Source organism: Amphiprion ocellaris, chromosome 17 (genome assembly GCF_022539595.1).
Source record: "Amphiprion ocellaris isolate individual 3 ecotype Okinawa chromosome 17, ASM2253959v1, whole genome shotgun sequence".
NCBI classification, from domain to species: domain Eukaryota; kingdom Metazoa; phylum Chordata; class Actinopteri; family Pomacentridae; genus Amphiprion; species Amphiprion ocellaris.
The window spans coordinates 3,255,538-3,280,143 of record NC_072782.1 but is presented as its reverse complement, the minus strand read 5'-3'; the positions used below and the strand labels follow the sequence as shown (position 1 = coordinate 3,280,143).

The window sequence follows — 24,606 nt, the reverse complement described above, 5'->3', positions numbered from 1 at the left end:
TTTATGTCCATGTCCATTATATAACTAGAATTGGAATATGTTTCATTAAACAGGTTAAAAAAACAAAACTTGTGTCCAAATATACATGGACCTAACTGTATATTTGTGAGTACCAGCAGTGACAGAGTGAATTTCTCTCCCGACCTCAGCTTGCAGAAGTGAGGCCTGATCATAATCTCCTCCCTTTCCAAACACATCCTCCCTGTCTGAGTTCAAAATTCATTTTCAATCCTCACAAAGTTACCAGATACACTCCCAAAGGCAGCCTCCTTAACTATCTGTCACCATTATTGGGCTTATTGGGCTGAATGCCTCCTTGTCTCCTTCAGCTTGTTCTTTCTTCTCCTCAGAGATCAAATGTCCTACAGCTGTCTAAAAGTTGGTGAATACATTTTTAGATCACACAGCTTTGGCTAATAACCACATTCTCTGACTGATAAAGTTAACGACAACGAACCTTTTCTGTTTGCGTTTTAGATGTGAGTTGTGACTTTAACAGAGGTTAGCGCTGACCGACCATTGCATTCCCATTGTTTAAAATGTGATAAATAAGAACATCTTTTTATTCGCACCCAGCATGCAAACATCTGACCTATCAGACGAAGTCCCAGTCAGCTGTCAGCTACCCACAGATTAATTGGTGTCAATTTAGTTGCAGCTGCGAGGTTAAACGACTCCGGAAAGAGAGAAAATCAAGGAAAATGTTGAGATGTTTCTCTTGAGTCCTGCAGAAGATACTTTCAAAGGAGCTTTAATTTCTAAGTGTTATAATGACTTATTATTGGTCCAGTTTAGTTGGGTGGGTAATTATGTGCAATTTGCTCTTGATTCTGTGCACATTAGTGTTTAGGGTCTATGTCAGCTAGTAAGGTCCTGTATCTCTAATACACTTCAGTATTTTATATTATCAAAGCAATATGGAACAATGTTATAGCACATCGCAGCCATTTCCATTATCATATAAAGTGTAATGATATCAGGAGCTGAAACATAAGCGTCTTAAGAGATTGATTAGATTAACTGAATGGCAGGAACTGATCCTGAGGGACTTACGCTCTATTAATAATGAATATTATATGGAATGATTTATGTTAATCTAAAAATGAGGAAAAGGCAAAAACCAACAATGCATTAGTCCACTTCCACTGTGTGTGGCTCTCAGCCCCAGGGTCTACCGATGATGTCAATTTAAAAAAAAAAAAGTTACAAATATATATTTTCACATTTCAAACATTTAGACCAGGGGTGTCCAACATGCGGCCCGCGGGTCAAACGCGGTCCTCCAGAGGGTCCAATCCGGCCTTCAAAGTGTAAAAATTCCAGAGAAGACATTAACTGCAGATTGTAAATTAGTAAAACTATAAATTTAAAATAATTTCTGGACCATGACGAGTTGTTTGATCATAAAGTAAAATACTAGATTGCTCATTGTTCTTTTGTCGCTTTGTCTCTCATTTTTGTAATATTTTGTCTGTTTTTTTGCCATTTTTTGTCTAAATTTTGTTTTGTCCCATGTTTTTGTCGTTTTGTTTGTCGTTTTTATTATTTTGCGTCTCATTTTTGTAGTATTTTGTCTTGTAATTGCTTTTTTGTCTGGCTTTTGTTGTTTGTCTCATGTTTTTGTCTTTCTGTTTCTCGTTCTTGTCGTTCTGTTTCCTTTTTGTCTCGCTTGTGTTTTTTGTCTTATTTTTGTCATTTTGTGTTTCACTTTATTCATTGTTTTGAGCATCATTTTTGGCATTTTGTGTTTTTTGTCTGGTTTGTGTTGTCTATTTTTTTGTCATTTTGTTTCTCACTTTTGTCAATTTTTGCATTTTTTGTCATTTCTTTTTTGTCGCTTTGTAACTTTTTTGGCAAATTTTCTGTCTCTTTGTTTTGTTTTGTATCGTTTGCCTCATTTTTTGCCATTTTGTTTCTCGGTTTTGTTGTTTTGTGTCTCATTTTTGTATTTTTTGTTGTTTTTGTAGTTTTTTTCTTTTCTTGTCTGACTTTTGTCGTTTTGATCACAAAGTAAAATACGATATAGCATATGCGGCACTGAGTCAAAATAAACTGCAGTGCTGGCAATTGGATAATTTATTCAGAAGTTTAAATAATTCATAAATATGTAGCTGAATGGCAAAAATGAACAAGGTTTATCAGGTTTTTAGTTCCACAGATAGCACTTTTTACTTAAGCCTTTAAAGCTAGCATCACTCTAGTGTTGGTTTATGTCTTTTCATGGGATTTGTTGACAAAAACAATAACATCACTAGCCTTATTCCGTAATGGAAAAATTCTAGTAACAAAAAATTCTGTCTCAACTTGTTTACTCGGTGGTCTCTTGTGTTTCCTCCAAACACCTCTATTGTCAACTGTTTCGGTTCAGTTTAAGTTCATCCTCCTTTTGACAGACCACTCAACAAACCTCAAGAACAGTCTGAGTCCTTTTTATCCAGAGATGGACTCACTTGACCTTTGAGAACACAGACAGTCATTCTGACTCCACTAATGTGACACTGCTCCAATTATGATGCCAACTGGTTTCTCAGAATTTCCTGTACGGCTCAAAGATAATAATCATGCTTGATAAATTGAAATTTCATCTCCTTATACCTTTTTTTCCGCTGTGACTAAAAGGCTGAACTATTCCTGGGTACCACTCTGATGTCAGCAGCTACGATTATTATCATCATTATGGCTGCATTAATAGACTTTATGTCCCCTTTTCCCTCCATAGCAACCATTCTCTGGGCGTTTACTGCCTTTCCCTGTTTCTTTATGATTTTCCTTATCTGTCCTCCGAGTCGAATCATCGCTCTCTCCAATGTCTCTTCCTTTTCTTCCATTGTCTTTAAAATCGTCGTCCTCAGGTGTCCCCGTATCTCGTCTACTCTGGATTCCCCTTCTCTTCCACTTGTCACACATCCGTCCACACCTTTCTGTTTAATTTCCAGGACAAGGTGTCACCGTATCTCCCCGTTTCTTCTCTATTCTCTCTCCACATGTCTGCATCCGTCTCTTTTTCTGTCTCTAGCTCATCCCGAGCCGGTGAAACAAACAGAGACTTTGATGTGGCTCCAATTCCCAGGCCCCATGGTCTGTCTGCGCATGGAGGTTTCCAAGTTTACCCTCCCAGGGTTGCTGGTGGTAACGGCAAGGGGTGAGGCCAAGTGAAAACCGACTGGGATCTTGTCACGCCAACACATGCATGTGAGTACAGTCATCAAAGAGCTTGGAGACCTCTGAGTCTGCAGCTCATAAGACTGAATATAGACCATTAAACACCTGACAGAGAAAGGAGAAGCCTTGTATTCACATGCACCACAGCAGGGGTGTCCAAAATGTGGCCCGTGGACCAAAAGTGGTCCTCCAGAGGGTCCAATCCGGCCCTCAAAGTGTAAAAATTCCAGAGAAGACATTAATTGCAGATTGTAAATTAGTAAAACTATGAATTTAAAATCATTTCTAGACCATGACAAGTTGTTTGGATCAGAAAGTAAAATACGAGATTGCTCATTGTTCTTTTGTGGTTTTGTGTCTCATTTTTATAACATTGTGTCTATTTTTGTTGTTTTTTTTGTCTGAGTTTTGTCGTTTGTCTCATGTTTTTGTCATTTTCTTTCTCGTGTTTGTCGTTTTTGTTTCCTTTTTGTCTCGCCTGTGTTTTTTGTCTTATTTTTTTTCATTTTGTGTTTTGCTTTATTCGTTGTTTTCTGTATCGTTTTTGTCGTTCTGTTTTTTTGTCTCGCTTATGTTGTTTATCTATTTTTTTGTCATTTTTTCTCATTTGTGTAATTTTTTTGTCTTATTTTTATCCATTTTTTGTCGCTTTGTACCTTTTTTTGTCTAATTTTTTGTTTCTGTTTTGTTTTGTGTCATTTGTCTCATTTTTTGTCATTTTGTTTCTCATTTTTGTCGCTTCGTGTCTCATTTTTGTAATATTTTGTATTGTTTTTGTTTTTTCTCTGACTTTTGTCGTTTGTTTCATGTTTTGTCATTTTGTTTCTCGTTTTGTGTTTCCTTTTTGTCTCGCTCGTGTTTTTTGTCTTATTTTTGTCATTTTGTTTCTTGCTTTTGTTATTTTTGGTCTCGTTTGTGTCATTTATGTGATTTTTCTCTCGCTTTTATCATTTGTGTCTATGTTTTGTCTCTTTTTTACTTTTTTGTCTAAATTTTTGTCTCTTTTTGTTTTGTTTTTTGAATGTGGAACCTGAACTAGAATGAGTTCGACACCTCTGTACTACAGAGAAGGATGTCTTGGTTTCCATCGAGACTGACCTCAGATGCTCAGCGGCAACTTTTTGGGAGTATTTTCAAAAATCGAGTACCATCCTCGAGCATCATCCAGAGCAAACGCAGCCCAACGAACAAAGAGCTGTTGCTGTGACTTAAACAAATGGTGTGCAGCCGTTTCCCAGCTCTCATTAACATGCATGTGATCAGATGTCGGTAGCTACGATGTGACCTTGACACTCAGCTGGTACAGTGAGATTACACTGGGCCAGCTCCAAGGTCTGAATGTGTTTGACTGTGAATGTGAAGCAGAGTGATGCAGAAAAGATCCTGTGTGCAAAATAACTCAAAAAAAAGGTTACAGAAAAAACATTGACACGCACACATAAAACCAAACAAATGCAAATGTACCTCTAATTTGCATACTGCAGCTATTCCAAAAAAAAACAACAAAACATTGATGCAACCAAAGACTGCCAAAATTAAATAAACTCAAAAGAAAGAGAAGTAATTGGCAGAACAAAATGCACTGCATTGGCGATGAAAAACCTTAAATTTGAATAGCTATTCACAAGACCCAAAATGAGCGAAATAAATAAATAAAACTAAAAAAAGGATATAGAAAATATAATATAAATAGAAAATATAAATACAGAAAAATACAGAAAATAAATTATATGTATATATTTAGTTTTTAGTTTCATTATGTATATATATATATATATACATATATATATATATATATATATATATATATATATATATATATATATATATATATATATATATATATATATATATATATATAAAAATAAAAAATTTATTTATTTATTTTTTCAATAGTTGGAAAATTCAAAATTCAAAATAAATGTTACAGAAATTTGAAGGCTCAGTATCTCATATCTCCTTCATCCATTGTTGAGATATTTCAGTCTGGACTAACTACTGGGGTCGGATAAATAGCACAGGGTTGAACTTTCATGCACGACTTGAACCTGCACATCTGCCAGCTTTCCTAATTGCTCCATTCTTCTCATATTTCTCTCATTGTTTATTCCTGTCTGAGGACTTCCCCTGAGTAGGATGTTGCACAGTTTTGCCGTAGGCATCAGAAATACCAGTGGTTTGAAGCTCCGGTGGAGTGTTACAATTCTTTTTTCCTCAGACAAAAAAAAAAAATGGGCTAATCGGCGTAAGAAACAGTGTGGACTCCTCATTTATACAGTGGATGTTATTGATCAGTCTTTATAATCAATTTTTAATCAAAACAGAAGAGGTCAAGAGATGTCACTGGCGTGTTTCTGCACACCTTTTTACTCTAAATGATGGATTGTGGTCTAGTTTTGATCATTTATTTAGAGAAATGTTGAAAAAATGGCGATACACGGCAGCTTTGTTATCAGGGAGCCATGCTGGAAGTTGCAACGCTGTGAAAGAGCTTCTCTACTATTATTATAGAATCTAATCAGCACCATCACTGGGTTACATCTGACTTTTGTGTTTTATTGCAAAACACAATCTGCTGGATGAGCTTTGTTTTTCGCCCAGAGAGAGAAAGAACAACAAAAAAACAAAACAGAACACTTACTTAAAAATGATAAGAGCGTAAAATGTGCCAGAGGAACGAGGCTGTACACTATGATGTGTCGTCCAGCCTTACAAAACCAACTCTGCTAGTTTCACATCTCTGTAAATCTTACCAGTTGTGTAACTGTATAAAGCAGGCATGATTGTTGCATTGTTTGATGCACAACAAGCTCTGCACTGAGACACAAAACAAAGCTTTTACTTTAACGTCGCTGTAATCCTCTGCTTCAGCCACAATAGTCGCTCGTTGGTCTTATGAACAACTGGTCAAAATGAAATTCCTCAGCAGGATGACCGGCTGTTCTCTATGTGACAGGATTTCAAACAACCACTTGAGACCAAACTGGGCTGAATGTGGACTAAGATGAGTTTGACACCCCTGCTCTGGAGGGATCACATCTCTTTAAGGACTCACCATCAGACCACCTCATGGCGTCGTCCAGCTGTGGCGGCAGCCCCTTCCACAGCGTGCTGTCTTTAGGGTAGCCCAGGTCCATTCGTCTCTGGTGGTCGTCGTAGCGCCAGTAGTGGTTGTCCTTGAAGAAGTAGGTTTTGTCGTTGTGAAGCCAGACGAAGGCTGCATCCACTCCTTCCATCGGTAGACCGAAGTCACTGATTGGACGTGGGTAACCCTCCTCCACAATGTTGTCTTTAAATACCCAATATTTTAGACCTAAAGAAGGCAGGCAGAGGGATAAAATCTACCTTATGATCTTAAGTTTTAGGAAAAACACACCAGACAACTGAGATGATGCATTTAAAAAGATGACAGACTTGAAATATGTTCAAATGAACAATTTGTTGTTTGTAAAAGATTAATTTTTCTAACTTCTCGGCCACATTTTAAGATAGGTATGACCTGTCTTTTTCATCTGGACTCATCGTAGAGCCAATGAATCATGTATTTTGATTTTCTTTGATTAAAGCAATTGAATTCAATAAAACACTAAAAAAGCACGTTTAAATTGAGATAAGAAGAGTCAGGAGGAAAAAAAAGCAAGAATTCTGTGACTGTGACTCCAAAAAAGCAGATTAACCCCCTCTGTGATTCAATGCTCATTTCAAGAGTTGATTATATAATAAAATACTGACAGTTTTTGATGCCGTACCTTTAAAAAAGACTATTTTGTGGTCTCCAGGTCTCTCGTACACGGCATCCACGCTGTCCAGGTTGTTTGGGAGGCCTCTCCAGAAACGGTGGATTTGAGCTGGACGTAGAGAAACCAGGTGCTTCTCTCTCGTTAGTCGCCAAAAGTACTTTCCTGTGAGGAACAGAGGAGTTGGGAATTAGGAAGAGCAGCGCTATGTATTTAACTCGAGTTACATGTAAACTGTACATTTGTAAATCAGGATTGATATAGTTCGTGTTACCATTGGGATGTTTGAATAAACAGTGACATGCACTGTGAATGTTTGGGTCTTATTCTCAAAGCACAAATTCTCCTCTACACTTCTGTCACCTTCAGCTTAGTGAGGTCAACTGCAAATTAGGGTTCACATTCTTTGGAAAAATTGGCCAAGACATGACAGACAAAGGTTTCCAAGTTGTGGCAGGAAGTTATGATTCCAAATGCTGTAAACCAGGGGTGTCCAACATGCGGCCGTGGGCCGAAAACCGGTCCTCCAGAGGGTCCAATCTGGCCCTCAAAGTGTAAAAATTCCAGAGAAGACATTAACTGCAAATTACAGATTTGTAAAATTGCAAATTTAAAATAATTTCTAGACCATGACAAGTTGTTTTGATCATGAAGTAAAATACTAGATTGTTCATCGTTCTTTTGTACCTTGTTTTTGTAATATTTTCTCATGCTTTTGGCCATGTTTTTTGTCTGACTTTCGTTTGTCTCATATTTTTGTCGTTTTGTTTCTCGTTTTGTTGTTTTGTGTTTCCTTTTTGTCTCGCTTGTGTTTTTTGTCTTATTTTTGTCATTTTGTTTTTCGCTTTATTTGATGTTTTTTGTCTCGCTTGTGTCATTTGTCCATTTTTTTGTCGCTTTGTGTCTCGGTTTTGTAATATTTTGTCTTGTTTATGTTGTTTTTTGTCTTTTTTTTGTCTGACTTCTATCGTTTTGATCATAAAGTAAAATACAATATTCAGTTCCAGATATCTGTTACGAAATGTTGTGTTCCTTTACAGACACTGCGATCTGGAAGTTGTAATGTGGAAATGATAAACTGATGTATAAAGTTTGTGAAATTGAACTTATTTTTCTTAATAAATTTCAGGTTGTTCATGACATTTTGTAAAAAGATAAATCCTTAAATGTGAACATTTTCAGAATGTACTTTTTTGCATTAAAACAAAGGAACGCTTTAGAGTTGTGGTTATTTATAGGTTAACATGCTGTGATTTTACTCGTTATTTGAGATCAAATTGGGCTGATTGTGAACTAGAGTGAATTTGACTCCCCCGTTATTGACTGATAAGAAAAGAAAGCAAAATCTACATCCTGATGAGTTCAAACGAGTGACTAACGCAGCACCCTGGAGACAGAATCACCAAAGCAATGATCTATAAACCTTTAACATCCTGTATGTTTAAATTGATGCATAGATTAGAAAGATTTTTCAAAAGGTCTCCAGAAATGTCAGTTAAAGTTCGGCACGCTTTACTGACACGTCTCCGGCTGAAGGTATGTGAGTCTGTTTCTTGTTTCCAGTGTCAGTGGGAGGCTGGGGGGTCATTCCTCCAGAGGGCCAGCATGAAAGCCTGATGTAATTTTCGGACTGAAGCCTCTCAACAGGGCTCAACCGGCTCAGTCGGATGTCTGCAGCTGCCGCCTTTCTCTCATTCCCATCATCTTTCCTCTTCCTCTAATTTTGCTCTTTCTCCACTTTCTTGTTATTTCTTTTTTCCCCCACACAGCTCTGCAGCTTTGCGTCCTCCCTTTCCCCCGCTTTGTGCCGCTGTACCTTTGAAAAAGAAGGCCTCCCCTCGTATCTGGGCCACTGCATCAAAGTGACTGGTGCATCTGTCTGGGGCATCTCGTGCCAGCCTGGGAGAGATGTGAGGGGAGGAGGAGGAGAAAACATTTTGAGAAGAGGGGAAACAAGAAACTGTTATGTAGAAGTGGACATTTATAACGCTTTAAATCTTTAAATCATCACACATCTTAAGTTACATCGGTTACGAGTGCTATCCGCTAGCTTTTGTTGCACTTATCCTTATCAACATACATCCAATTTTTGCTTCTTCTTTTCTCGTCATCCACTCATCCAAGCTAAACAAAGGAGAAGAAGCTATCAGGCTGCCATGGTGAGATCCCCAGGTGCACTTATCCCAGAGGTTTTTATGTGATTTAAAGCCCTGACGTGGCCAGCCTGCCAATGATGACACCATTAGCTCCACGGGGCTGAGAATGGGAGCCGGCCAGGCCTTATATCACCAACAAAGGTCTCTATTCAGGGCTCTATCAACACTACGCCGCTGCCAAGTGGTCAGTATCAGCGCCCTTGTCAGGCCTAATCTAACTTTTTCACACAAAGAAGCCAGTGGAAGTCTGAACCTGAGGGTAAAAGTGGGTAGATATCCCCCCGCTGTCTGTTCAGCTTTCTTTTTAGTCTATGTCCAGGTACGTGTGAGTGCTTTGTGGAATGGAATTGTAGGCCTTCAGAATGATAAGATCTGTGTAAATCTTTTTTTATTGGAGCCCTCGGGAGCTACTTTAAGGTTAGAGCTTAGCGGTTTGAGCACGTGAACATGAGGGAGAATGCATAAATGGACAAAATGTAGTCTAATTATGCTTGATAACCTGAAAAAAAACAGAAAACCCAAAAACGACGGGCTGATAGCTGCCCAACTTTCTTTAGGGAATTACTTAATTAGATGGGCAGGCTCCCAAGCTCACTCTCTGACTCCTGGCTAATTTGCTTTGTTGGTACCTCACGACTGCATATTGAGCTCTAAAAAAGCATGTAAATGTTTGTTATTCCTGCATAGATTCATTACACACCATCTCAGTGGAAGCAGGAAAAAAGTAATGCAATTAGAATACAATCAGAAATCTCTATAATGAGATACAATATGGTGCAATAAATGAATCAGATTCCACCAGCGTGAGGCCCATGAATGTATGTAGTTTATTTTATTGCCCTTAACTTCAAAACACACGCATTTTATAACCATGTACACATGTCTGGTTTGGGAATTCGGCCTGAAACACATCAACGTAATGTACAACATAAAGGTTTACGAGCATGTTCACCTTCACAAGCTCAAAGCATGAAACAAATGGAAAAGCAGCACTCGTTCTGGTAAGATGTGTCAGGATTTGGCTGCTTATTTTGGTGCCAAAACGCTCCTTTCTGCTGTAGTCGAGTGGATTTTGCAGAACAGACAATAGGATACATGGAGTCAGTAAAGGCTGGAAACTGGAGATGCATTTGATTGAGGCAAAATAGTCCCAGAGATTGTGACTAAAGGATTGTTTAGGAGCCTGAAGTGGACTTTAACCCTCATGTCATCCTTCGGGTCAAAATTGACCCGTTTTACAGTTTGAAAATGTGTAATAAATATATATTTTCACAGTGAAACTTCTGATGTCCACATTTTCAACATTTTTGGGAAATCTTAGAACATTTTTTAGTGGAAAAAAGGAAATGTTAAAATGTTTCTTAAGAACATTCACATAAAAATGATTTTTATGTGAATGATCTTAAAGAAAATAGAAGTTTTACTGATATGTATGTAATCATTTTAGATATTTTTAGGATTTTTTTTAGAACATTTTTACTCATTTTTTACCATTCATTTTTTTAATATTTACAAGAATTTTCTTGCCAAATTTGGGGGATTTTTTAAAAAAAAAATAAATTAAATGTTTAAGGAATTATTGGAATTTTCTTCCTGAACGTTTTGCAAATTTTCAGAAATTTGGGGGATTTTCTGCTGAATTTTTGGATTTTTTTCAGACAAGGAAACAGTATTTTTTGGTGCCCATAAATGAAGACAACAGGAGGGTCAATTCATGATTTTACAACAGTAGATCTATTTCACAGTATTAATGTTCTACTTACAGGACGGTGGATCTGTTCTCAGGAAGGTCCAACAGAACGGGAGGCTCAGCGGTCTGGGATGGATTCACCGGTTGGTTTGTGTGAGACACGGAGTCTCTGACACCTAGAATGACATCAAACATCAAATTACTGTCAGATACAACATGTTTTCTGATATATTCTGGTAATTTTTAGTTATTTATTCGATTCCCAGTCGTTTGTTTTGCTGCTGCTTTCCTCCATTCTCTCCTCGTTATGTGAATTCTGTTTCTTTGTTCACTTCATTCTGGAATTCAGTTTGATTCGAGTCACATTCCTTCATCATTTATTCCTCCTCTTCGTGATCGTCACTCTCCTTCTCTTTTCTCACCCTTCCGCTTCCCACATCAGGGCGAGGTGTGATGAAGTCGCATGCCATAACGAGGTCCAATTAGGTCCGTCCGTGTTTTCATGACATCAATAGCTCTGCCCACAGCAAGAGGAGGACATCGTGTCTTCAGTGTCCAGAGCTGTTTCCACCACTGCACTTAGAAACATCCATAATTACAGCGGAGAGTCACGAGTCTCCGCCAGTGGAGGAGTTCAGACATCAAGAAGGAACGTCTTTAAAACCAGTTTGCTGTTATGATGCATTTGGGCTATCAGTACCAAACATTTCATGTTTATAAAGAGATAATGTTGTAAATAACAATAAAATATACTAGATAATGACACAGATTGAACAAGAAGCTAAATGGCTTATTGTAAAAATATATAAATAAATACAGTGGCTTTCCACTAATGGCGCACATGCTGTTACTTCCATGTTGTTATGGTGCCCTTCATAGTCAGAAAGCTGCTTTGTTTCATTTTTAAACAGCATCTTCCCCATCAGGGGCAGAGTCCAGGGGACGGCCCTGAAGTCTGGACACAACACACAACCAAGAGGGACGTCTCTTAGGGAGCCACTCATAGAACTGAAGTTACATCCAGCAATTTGTACTTTTCTGGCAGACTTTTTTTTCTGTGGCTTTTATTCCCATATAAATGCATCTTAACAGCACGACCAACATTCAGCCACACAGAACCAAAAAGCTCAGACTAAGATCATCTACACAGTTTGTAAGATAGATAGATAGATAAATAGATTTCTAAATAGATAGATAGTTTTCTAGATAGATAGACACTTTATTAATCCTGAGGGAAATTCATGTGTTCAGCAGCTTACATACAACAACATAAATAACAAAAGGACAGGACAGGCAGGTTAGTAACATTTAACATTGAAGTAGGGATGTCTGATATTGGCTTTTTTGCCGATAACCAATATGCTGATATCGTCCAACTCTCAATTCCAATTCTGATATGAACCGATACTGATATCAAAATATGTGGGCTTGGAAATAATTCCAAACCACAGACATATTGTTAGTCAGGCACAGCAAGCTTGTTACTGCAGCCACACGACTTGTTTACACGCTTCACGATGCAGTTTGATGATGTGATCATTTGCGTGCCAGTAAATGTCAGCAAAATTCAGGCTTTATTTTATCGGTTTTCATGATAACTGATAACAATATTGACCAATATTGCATTTTTATGCCATTATCAGGTCGATAATATCAGTGGGCCGATATTATCTGACATCCCTACATTAAAGTTTAGTATATATTCTGAAAAAAATGCTGCAAAATATCATAAAAAACACCTCTAATTTTAAAATCTATAGAAAGTATACACATTCTGTACATAACTATGCCTCTATATTCTTATATCTCTATATAATAGTAGTAGTAGTAATATCCCGTGTGTGCTCTGCTCTTATTTCTGTATATTCTGTACATTTAATATGCTGACGGTTTTCTTGAATTTCTCTCGGGATCTATAAAGTTCCTACCTACCTCCCTAAGGTCAGGATCATGGCCGATCATGGGAACTGTAACTGATCAGAACTGACATAAACATAAACCTAAACCAGAGTCTGTGTTTTCAGCTCGTCACACAGAAATGTGAAAAAAAGACACAAAAATAGCATTCAGGTTATCTACTTGAATATAGAAAAACTGTCCTAGTTTATCCCTGCTTAAATTAACATTTAACAGTTTGTTTAATGTACTGATGTCACTAGAACTCATAGAAGTCTCTGTCATGGCGCTCCTTTACTTGCTAAACTCCCACAAATGCGTCTGCATCTTTGGGTTGTTACAGTATTAAACAGTAAGAATCAAGTACCACAGCTAATCTGTAGTCATGGAAAAAATTATTAGACCACTCCTGTTTTTTTTCAATTTCTTGTTCATTTTAATGCCTGGTACCACTAAAGCTACATTACCTGAAGAATACAATGAACAAGACTTTAAATGCAACTGATTCCATAATACTTCATGTCCTATTTGACATGCTTAAGCATAATAGTATTTCCAGAGTATATAAGACTGCAGCTGACTGGATTTTCCAAGAAGACAATGTCCCTTCCCAGACTACAAGGTCAGTTAAAGCCTGGATGGAGAACCAGAACATTGGAACCATGCCTTGGCTGCTCAATCACCAGCTCTAAATCCAACTGAAAACCTGTGGAAAACCATCAAACTCAAAATGGAGAACCACAAGCTCAAAAATAAAGGAAGTTAGTTAGAATGAGTGCAACAGGAATGGGCTGCTGTGACAGCAGAACAATGTCAGAAGCTGGTGGAGAGCAGCCAAGATGCATGGTTGCAGTCATCAGAAACAATGGTTATGAATCAGACTAACTCCTGTGTGGATCATGGGACTAAAACAGACAGAAAAGAAAACATGGAATCCTAAAAGCTGTTTCTGGCAGAACAATGCCAAAGCTACTGATGGAAGAACTGAAGGGATTTTGGTTATTATCAAGAAATCCATGGAAAATTTCTAGATATCTGCTCTTAAATTAAACTGTTATGAGCTATTTTGGTTGTTATCATTATATTTGTCCAAACAAATGTACCTTTAGTTGTATCAGGCATTGAAATGAACAAGAAACTGAAGAAAACAAAGGTGGTCTAATCATTTTTCCATGACTGTTCAGTACTTGAAGTGTGTATTATTTAGGAAAATGGTATTGGGTTCTGGTGGAGACTCAAATCAAACAGGAGCAAATTAAAAACTTGATCAGGACTTCCCTAGAAAATTCTTATACTCATTTGAAGTTATTCAAAGATTGTGCATTTTTGTCATCAAAAAGTGTCCAGACTCTGCAGAAATGCAGGAAGTTTTCATATGTAAATAAAGAATCCCTGCATGTTTTTAGTAGTTAAAGTGTGTATGATTTATGTCAGGTGGGGATTTTTTTGACACTCTTGCACTAAAAGTCTGTAAAAGACTGTAGAGATGAAACCTACTTTGAAGAGCTCTGGGAACAAGAGATACAAACTGCTGAGCAATGCAAGGCTGACCTAGAATCTGCAGAAATGGACACGGGACGATGTGTCACCCATCCTGAGCAGAACAAGGACACTTTTGACGTAAGTGTCCGAAATGTACTTATATAATTTAAATTCTCAGGGATCTTATGAGCCCATTGAGAATAACGGTCAGAGCCTGGCCACGACTATAAAAACTGTCTGGCTCTGTCACTGTTCCCCATTAATCAAATATGGAAACACATTTCTACATGTATATGTGCTTGTTGTAGCAGCGGGGTCACATTCAATAATGAAATTGTGATGAAAAGGCAACTAATTCACTTTTTTCCCTCTTGTCACTCGTTCACAAACGCAGTAAATCGACCACATGTTCCTTCGTACCGTAAAGCTGCCAGACTCGGACTTTGTCTTCGTAGGGCAGGTCGTATTTCAGAGGGTCTCCCACAGGACCCTGGTAGTAGGGCCTCATGATGGACTCGATGGCCGAGGTGTGGACCAGGCCGATGGCGTGACCGAACTCATGGACTGCAACCGCAAACAGATCCATCCCATGAGAGTCTGAAAGAAGCAGAGAGGAAAATAATTAAAACGTAACAGTGAAATGAATACGCAGTAAAGGAAAAGCAAAACTCCAAAGGGTATTTTATAGACACACGCTGTGTTATATAGTTCTGCTTTTCAGCGCTCCTGTTGTCCTCATTTACGGGCACCAAAAAATATTGTTTCCTTGTCTGAAAAAAATCCAAAAATTCAGCAAAAAAATTCCCCAAATTTCTGAAAATCGTGAATGTTCTTAAGAAACATTTTTAACATTTCTTTTTTCCACCAAAAAATGTTCAAAGATTTCCAAAAAATGTTGAAAATGTGGACATCAGAAGTTTCACTGTGAAAATATATTTTTTTCAACATTTTCAAACTTTCAACCAGGTCAATTTTGACCAGCAGGACAACATGAGGGTTAAATAATCTTTTTATAGTTAGCTTAGAAGCATTTTTCTTTTACTTATTTGTATATCTCTGACTGATGCATGTTACTGTTTGCACTTGAATAGGCTTTCAATTACAATTTTGTTGTACATAGAATTCTGTTCTATTTCCCATTTTTTCTGCTAACCTTGCAGAAAAAGATTCATGAAAACACCTGCACAGAGTAACTGGATCAATATATAATTGCGGGACATTTTGTATCATAGTTGACATTTTTGCTGTTTTCAGGCCTACAATCGACATGGCATTTTTACAGAAAATATATTATATTTACAATTGAGGAGAACTGAAATCTAAAGTTTTTTTTATAAAGATATTGTAGTAAACCTGTTGACTACTTTATATTAAATAAGTCAGAAAGCCTTGGAGTCTGGCCAGTCTTTTCTTCAGGAGGAAATGACATCATGTGGAGCAGGTCATGTGATCTGGAATTAACACACTTCCTTGAGAGGTGTTTTTGTAATGGGGAACTTAGTTGAAAGTTATTTCTGGGACACAGATACAATTTGTTGTTTTCCATATAAAATTTGATACATTGCCAAAAAAGAAATATCTGTCATGATTATCTCAACTTAATAAAAACACAATTCAAACTATTTCTGAATCAGCTCATTTTATTATTGTTCAGCTAATTAGAAAGTGGTTGTTATTAAATTCTGGCGGTTAATTGACATTTTAGTGATATCCAGTCATTTTTATTAATAAGTGATTGTTTCCATAATAAATAATTATGGAATTTGTAAAGACATGATCATAATGAAGATAAAAACATTAGTTTTTTTTTACTTCTAATAAAAATGTATGCAAGATATATCCCATGGACTTCAAAAGTCCCTCAATTATGTATTGACCTGGACAATTTTCTTGTCATTTTCAAGAAGTTTTATGTCAGCTTGGATCATTTCTCGTCATTTTGGATAATTTTTGTGTCTTTGGGATCATTTTCGAATCATTTAGGACAAATTTCATGTCATTCTGGACTAATTTTCTGTAGCTATGGATCATTTTCAAGTCATTCTGGACGGGTCAATATATAATTGCGGGACTATACAATTCATTATTTTCCACATAAAATTTGATATATTACCAAAATTGACCCAACTACTTCTAATAACTTCTTTATGAAATTACAAATATTATATTGTACCATCAGTATTGAGTGCCACATTAAAGTATAGAAGCAACTTTGAAGAAACTACTTTTTTCTATACATGACACTGATCTTTATAGAGCTGAAAACTGAGATAATATCAACCTACTGTAACTTTTTCAACTAAAAATTACAAACATTTGGGGTTTCTAGCTGCTCCAGTTGAGAATTTGCTGCTTCTCTTTGTTTTATATCACCATAAAAGGAATATTTTGGAGTTTTGGACTGTTATTGTCTTAGATTTTGGGCAGATTTATTAACAGTAAAGTCAGTTGCAGTCTTACGTTTATCATGTTGAAGCTTGTAGTTACATGAATGAAACCAGCACTTCAATGTGTACATGGTTTATAGGTGACCTGAGACCAATAGTCTGGTTTGATTGGTCAAATGAGTTGAGGTCACAATAAATCATACACAAGGTGATAAGGTGGCATGACAGACTTCACTAAGTGGCTTTGGAAAGATCCACAGCGACAGTCACCGCTATGACCTTTCTGCTCCGAGTGTGAGTCCTAAATTGACCCTGTTCAGGTATTTTTCTGCTCATCTGCTTATGGTGCAAATTAAGAGGCATGACAGACAGCTCAGGAAGCTTTGAGTGCTGTTAGGAATGTGGTGTAGTGAGATAACTATGGCAATACTGCCTGAGTCCCTGAGCCGCCAATCAAAATCTGAGTGCGGAAAGACACCTAAAGAGGCTGCAGGCTATTAAAGCACTTTCCCTCCATGTTCAGCTGAAACTTGAAAAGAAAAAGCCTCCAGAACCTCCTTGTCTGACTCCGTGAAGCAAGACAAAACCTCGGGCTTGGAGATTTAGATTATGCAAAAAAACATGGAGAGCTAGCATGTCAAGCTAGCTTAGAGTTCCTCGGTGGCTCGGCTCAAGTCTGCATCCGGTTAACCTCAGGTTGGCCACGGCTTGGGATATGGACTTGTGCTTACAGTGTTCACCTGGGGCATTCAGGAGGCAAATGCCAAGTCTAATCTGGAGGAGCACATGGTGCAGGTGAACAAAAGGGAGGATTGAGAGTGAGAGAGAACGGGGGCTCAGAGGGGAGTATGTACCATGTCATCATATTTATGGTTCATGTGAAGCGGACAGAATAGTGGTAACGCCTGCGGATGTACCGGATTCATTCAGGACGTCGGGGAGAGACAGAGAGGCGACTTTTGTGTCGCTCTGCAGACTGCTAAATTCTTAGGGGTTCAATCTTTGTTCTTGCAGATTCACCAGTGACCCATTAAGCAGCTTTTTTATCAACCCAAATGCTTTTGTTACGCGGTGCTGAGAATAGAGATTAAGAGCTTCACTCGCTAGGCCTCTAAACCTTTCCTGACTGCCATCCCTCCAGTCCTCAAAAACTGGGATCACAGGACTCAGTTGCTTTGATCTTGGTCAAGAAAATCTATTAAAGACTTCATCTGGCTACCTGAAAAAAAACATCATAGCCTGACGGATGCCCTGAAGTTAGCCTCCAGGGCCGACGAGTTTATATGTGATAGCGTGAACATGAGGCTGGAGTTAGTGGCACACATCGGGAGCTTATACAAGGACAGTGTTGCCGTTAATACCTCCTCTCCTGGATTGCAGGAGCCATACACAATCCCTTAATCATATTTAGTGACTATAAGCTAGTTTCAAACTTAAAAATGCCTCATCTCAGGCACACTTAAGCATTGGCACGAGTAGCATAAACATATTAATCTGAGTATGCTTCTATATTAATCTGAGTGCGCTTTGATTTACATATGCACAGAAATAAGTAATACATAATTTCAGGTATGTTGCCGTGTTTTTGTGTAATACTAATCCTCAACCTGTTTCTGCTTATTTTTTCCTGCACTTCTATGGAAACAGCCCAACCATGGTTAGAGGCAGAGAGAACAACAACAACAACATGACAGTTATAATGCTATAAATCATAAAAAAGATGAATTTCTTTGATTATTTGTTCATTATAAAAATTAAATTAACATACGTAGCTTATTCAAAGCACCCAGAGGTAAAACTAATAATGGAAAGAGAATGGTGGCTCTGCAAAATACAGATATTTGTTTCCATACACGCTGTTCTGTATATACACGGCCTGCAGTTCAGCAGAAAAGACAACAAATTTTTGTCATGTGACTCTTGACCACAGGTGACACCTGTAGCTTTTTATGGATGCAAATCAGACTCATCAGATTCTGAATTTTAAATGCTGCTGAATTTCTTACTTTGAATTTTTTTGCATCAAAATTACGTATGGGAATTTTTTATGCCTGAATTTAGCTCATCAAAATTCTAAAAACCAGTCAAAAATTCAATGTCTTCAAAATTCACCATCAAAAAATTCAATGTTCAAAATTCGCTGTCAAAAAATTCGCTGTTCACATCCGGGGAACTCGGTGTAAACAATCGATCCTGGCCAAAATCGAACCAACGCCCAGCCAATCACGTGACGCTCCTCCGGTCATGTGACGCAGACGATTGACCTCACAAGACCGGGGTCAACCACAGCTACCAGTGTAAACACCTCGCTTCAGTGAGTGTGAGCTGTGAAAGAATGGTCGGTTATGAACAGAGCAGTCTAGGGCAGTTCATTTCAAGCTATTCACTTACAGTTGTAACTACTTTGACTGCACAGTTTAAAACCTTTCAAGATCAGGAGTAATTTAAAATGAATCAAACCAGAACATTAACTTGAGCAGAAAACACACATAATAAACAAAGTGTTACCTAGACTAATTCAGGTTGCTAGGGGACCAGTTTCTTTACACTGCTCTGTGACTTAACTGCATTTTTAGGCGCATAAATCACACTTCCACCCATTTGTGCGTTTATAAAATTGTTACTCAACTACCCAGCTGCAGAACGTGCTGTATGTATGACCTTATTACTGTGCTAGCGCGGCTAGCGCTGTATTAGCGTTGCTAGCGCTGTATTAGCGCGGCTAACGCTGTGCTAGCGCTGTATTAGCGCGGCTAACGCTGTATTAGCGCGGCTAACGTTGTGCTAGCGCTGTAATAGCGCGGCTAACGCTGTGCTAGCGCTGTGCTAGCGCGGCTAACGGCATGCATTACAGCTTACCGACTCTCACAAAAACAAACCACATACAGGACAAAAAGGATTAATACACTCACTGAAGCGCCATCGTTCACACTGGTAGCCGACTCAGGTCTTGTGATGTCAACCATCCGCGTCACATGACCGGAGGAGCATCACGTGATTGGCTGGGCGTTGGTTCGATTTTGGCCAGGACCGATTGTTTACGCCTGAGTCCCCCGGATGTGAACAGCGAATTTTTTGACAGCGAATTTTAATCATTGAATTTTTTGATGGCAAATTTTGAACACTGAATTTTTTGATGGTGAATTTTGAATACAATGAATTTTTTTGTTGGCGAATTTTGAAGAAATTGATTTTTTAACTGTTTTTTAGAATTTTGATGAGCTGAATTCAGGCATAAAAATTCACATTTGTATTTGTATTGTATTTTGATGCAAAAAAATTCAAAGTAAGAAATTCAGCAGCTTTTAAAATTCAGAATCTGATGAGTCTGATTTGCTTCCATACTTCTTGATAACTCAAAGAAGCACAGAATTTTTCTGTTTGTGCAGAATTTGGTTAATGTAAAAGGTTTATTTATGGTGAATTTTTAAATGAAGCAAGTAGAATAAAATTATGTTGGTGAAATAACTCAGTTTTAAGGGTAAATTTGGTCACATGTGACCAGTTCAAGGACCAATGAAAAGTTTTAAATACCATGATTATCTCTCAAATAATAATAATAACAATAACAATAATAATAATAATAATAATAATAATATACATGTAAATACAATAATAATTTGTGGCTTTAAATGGTGATAACATGCCTTTTAAACCCACCGACACAGAGGGTTAAAACTACATTTTATGATCAAGTGTCACATCAGTCCTACTGGGTCACATATTACAGCTATACCTGCATTTAGAAGCTTTTTAAATTAACATACGCAGCTTATTTGAAGTGCCCAGAGGTGTAACTAATACTGGAGAAAGAATGGTGGCTCTGGAAAATACAGCTATTTGTTTCCATACACTGTTTTGTGTATACACAGCCTGCAGTTCAGCAGAAAAGTCACCAAATTTTCGTCATGTTGCTGTTAGCCACAAGTGACTCACCCAAAGCTTCTTGATAACACAAAGAAGCACAGAATTTTTCTGTTTGTGCAGAATTTGGTCAATATAAAAGGTGTATTTATGGTGAATTTTTAAATGAAGCAAGTAGAATAAAATAATGTTGGTGAAATAAATAAATTTTAAGGGAAGATTTTGTCACACATGATCAGTTAAATCCCATGATTAGCTTTGTAATAATAATAATAATAACAATATACATGTAAATCTAATAATAATAATTTGTGGCTTTAAATGGTGTAAACTTATTCAAAGATAACATGCCTTTTAAATCCACTGACATCTTTTTTTCCCTGCAGTTAGAAGCTGTAAAAACTTGGTGACAACTAATCTCTCCCAAACACCTGATTTATGTGGTGCAACCTGCTTTAATTTAAAGGCTCGTATATCTACACTGATGTTGTCATTATGCTCATATGAAGGTCCAAAGCAGCTGTCTCATGCTCTGTTAACGCTCTGACTGCTGGAGTTCCAAGGCTCGACGCACCACGACATGATTTGACATGATGAGAAAAAAAAAGATCTAATCAGACGGAATCGATACATGTCACAGCCAGTGGTGACAAGACTCACAAATCCAAATGATTCAGGCCTTCTAGGAAGTACAGTGTTCCTCTGGGGATTACATTTTTAACCGGATCACAGGGAGAGGCTCAGCAGGGCTACACTTCACGCGGCAGCTCAGGACATTCAGCCTGTCCGTGACGGTGGTGACTGACGGCCAACATTCACTCCACCATGACACAACACATCGCTCTCCGTTTGGGAGGGAAAGCAGACTAAACAAACAGCCAAGAAAAAAGATATCAATGCCAGCAACATGCCTGCTCTCTGAAATATCTGATCATCCAGACCCCTGAAGATCTTATCCTGCACTGGTACCAACATTTCCCGTCCACATCATTGAAAACTTCTCATCCATGAAGACTTTCCCACAAACAGCTGATAAACAACAGCAGATATTATCACTGTAAACTGCTTTATTACCTGTTATCTTGTTGAATCACGACTTCAAGCTGCATTTTGAACTACTGAGAAACCTGTAACCCTCGTGTCGTCCTGTGGGTCAAATTGACCTGGTTTAAAGTTTGAAAATGTGGAAAAAAATATATTTTCACAGTGAAACTTCTGATGTCCACATTTTCAATATTTTTGGGAAATCTTTGAACATTTTTTGGTGGAAAAAAAGAAATGTTACAAATGTTTCTGAAGAACATTCACATAAAAATCAACCAAAATCCAGCAAAATTCGCTGGATTTCACTCCAGCAAGGAAGGGAACACGACTGGAGACCAGAAGCACTCGATAATGAGGATAGTAATGAGGGACAGTGGACAATGCCATTGGATGATGATATGGAGATGCTAAATTCTGCAGGGAAAGCTGGTGGTGGTGGAGAGGTGAAGAAGTGTGTGTCAGCTGAACACACAGAGATGATCTCTCACGGCCTGCGCTATTTTGTCAGAGATGGTGTAAAACGTTACCCTCAACTGGAAGGGAACGGGTTAACAACAAGATCGGGGATACAAAATAAAGATGTGTCCAATCTTAAAGAAAATATTAGAAGTTTTACTGATATATATGGAATCACTTTAGATATTTTTAGGGGTTTTTTTGGAAGATTTTTACTCATTTTTTGAAAATATTTACAAGAATTTTCTTGCCAAATTTGGGGCATTTTTTAAAATAAAATCTTTAAGGGAAACTTTTAAGGAATTATTGGAATTTTCTTCCTGAAGGTTTTGCAAATTTTCAGAAATTTGGGGAATTTTTTTGCAGAATTTTTGGATTTTTTTCAGAAAAGGAAACTATTTTTTGGTGCCCGTAAATGAGGACAACAGGAGGGTTAAAACAATTTTATTTTAACAAATAAGGCTTTCTTAAGTTTTTAATCACACACAGTAGAGGTCTAATGTTATTTTTACGTGCCTGTATTTTAAAAAAATACACACGATTTCCCACAAACAGCTAATATATAATGGAAAATCTTCCATTTCAGGTTGCATTTTGCGCTACTTTTCAGTTAAGAAACCTTTCTAAAAAAACTTTTTTTTTTTTTTTAACAGATAATGCTGTCATGAGTTTTTAATCACACACAGTGGAGGTCTAAAGTTATTTATTTATGCCTATATTTCGGAAAAACACACACCTTCCAGCAACAAACAGCTAATATAGAACGCCAAAACTTATCTCTGTAAACTGCTTTTCTACATGTTATCTTCATGAATCACTACTTAAAGCTGCATTTTGCACTACTGACAAATCTTTTTAACAAACATTTTTCAACAATTAATGCTTTCTTGAGTTTTTAAATCATACACACTGGAGGTCTAATGTTATTTCTATGTGCCTTTATTCTGTAAAAGTACACACTTTTCCACAAACAGCTAATATACAACGACAAATCTTATCTTTGTAAAATGCTTTACTATCTGTTATCTTCTTCGGGTTGCATTTTGCACTACATTTCAGCGAAGAAACCTTTCTAACAAACATTTTATTCAGCTTTCTTGAGTTTTAATCACACACAGTAGAGGTCTAAAGTTATTTTTTCGGGCCTATATTTCGTAAAAAGCACACACTTTCCCACAAACAGCTAATATAAAATGGCAAATATTATCTCTGTAAAGTGCTTTACTACCTGTTATCTTAAATCACTACTTGAAGCTGCATTTTGCGCTACTTTTCAGCTGAGAAACCTTTTAAACAAACATTTTTCAACAAATAATGCTTTTTTGAGTTCTTAATCACACACAGTGGAGGTCTAAAGTTATCTGTACTAATATATATTTCCTGAACACACCGCTCTGTCTTGTGTTTTTGTCTTCATGCAGTCGGACCTTATTATGCTGATTAATGATCAGATGTGTTTTCTCTGCCTCTCTCTCTCCTGCTTGTTTTCACTGCGCTGCCATATATTTAGACATATTTATTCTCCGGTGGCCAGTTGACTGCTCTCTGCAGCTGTATTTCCTCCGTCCTTCCTCTAAATCCCCACTGCAGTGATTTAGTTTGTTAGAAAGTTCAGCTGTTTCTGGTTTCGACCGCTTTCCCCGAGGTTCACACACTCACACAAAACCCAACAACAACAAACATAGGACATAGAAATGCAGACGTCTTTACACATTGTTTAGTACATCAGATCTTTTTGCGTCATATCACACGAGGATACCAGGACTCCAGGTAAGACGTGCTGAGTAATAAATCAAGTGCTCTACTTGTTGTGATGTAACCATCTGGTCTACTTGAGTAAAGTTTCGCTAGGCAGCTGGATGCAGGCAGCCCGAGGGCTCGTCTTTACGTCTGACGTGGATCCTTGCAATGCTGTGGTCAACACTATTACACCATCTTTGCTTGTATTGTTAAGAAATTGAGCATTGCGCCATTATTTTGTGTTATTTTCACTTCATTTTGGTTGTAAAAAAGAAAAACAGCAGGAAATAACGCGACGAGATGACCTCAAATTCCCAATATGGACTATTTAGCAAGAATAATAGCATTAAAAATGTGTTTAAGCATTCATTTTCTGTGGCCTCTGTGCAGCTCAAGACAATACAAACCCTTGTTGATCTCCTCCATGCTCAGCGAGGCCGAACAGTGCTGTCAGCTGCTTCACGTATTCCAATTTAGTGACCACACGCAGCCTAATGGTTGCGTTTTGCCTCATATTTCATCCAAACTCAGCAGACAGAGACTCAGACACACAGATTTGCAGCATGAAAACACATTCATGTGTTTTCCTGACCCAAAGAATGAATTCTTGCAAATCCAACAGATTTTTGGATCTGTATTTTTTTTTCAGAAATGTGTAATAATAGTCAGTGATAACTGATATAGTATGATGAGTATAGATTTAGAGCAGGGGTGTCAAACATGCATTCCACGGGCCAAAAGTGGTCCTCCAGAGGATCCAATCTGGTCCTCAAAGTGGAAAAATTCCAGAGAAGACATTAACTGCAGATTGTAAATTAGTAAAACTATAAATTTAAAATCATTTCTAGAACATGACAAGTTGTTTTGATCATAAAGTAAAATACTAGATTGTTCATTGTTCTTTTGTCGTTTTGTGCCTCATTTTTTTAATATTTTGTCTTGTTTTTGTCTGACGTCGTTTTTCTCATGTTTTTGTCATTTCGTTTCTCATT

The 24,606-nt window shown here is 37.5% G+C and overlaps 1 protein-coding gene across 1 annotated transcript in view; it reads right to left on the bottom strand.

Annotated features, from left to right (window-relative positions):
* mmp17a (matrix metallopeptidase 17a) overlaps positions 1 to 24,606 on the bottom strand; it is a 101,832-nt gene that overhangs the window by 5,526 nt on the left and 71,700 nt on the right. The window contains exons 5-9 of the mRNA XM_055019488.1: positions 14,544 to 14,720; positions 10,819 to 10,921; positions 8,716 to 8,798; positions 6,912 to 7,064; positions 6,218 to 6,475 (exon numbers count right to left, since the gene is read on the bottom strand). Of these exons, the coding sequence (XP_054875463.1) occupies positions 6,218 to 6,475; positions 6,912 to 7,064; positions 8,716 to 8,798; positions 10,819 to 10,921; positions 14,544 to 14,720 (774 nt within the window). The remainder of the gene's footprint in view (positions 1 to 6,217; positions 6,476 to 6,911; positions 7,065 to 8,715; positions 8,799 to 10,818; positions 10,922 to 14,543; positions 14,721 to 24,606) is intronic.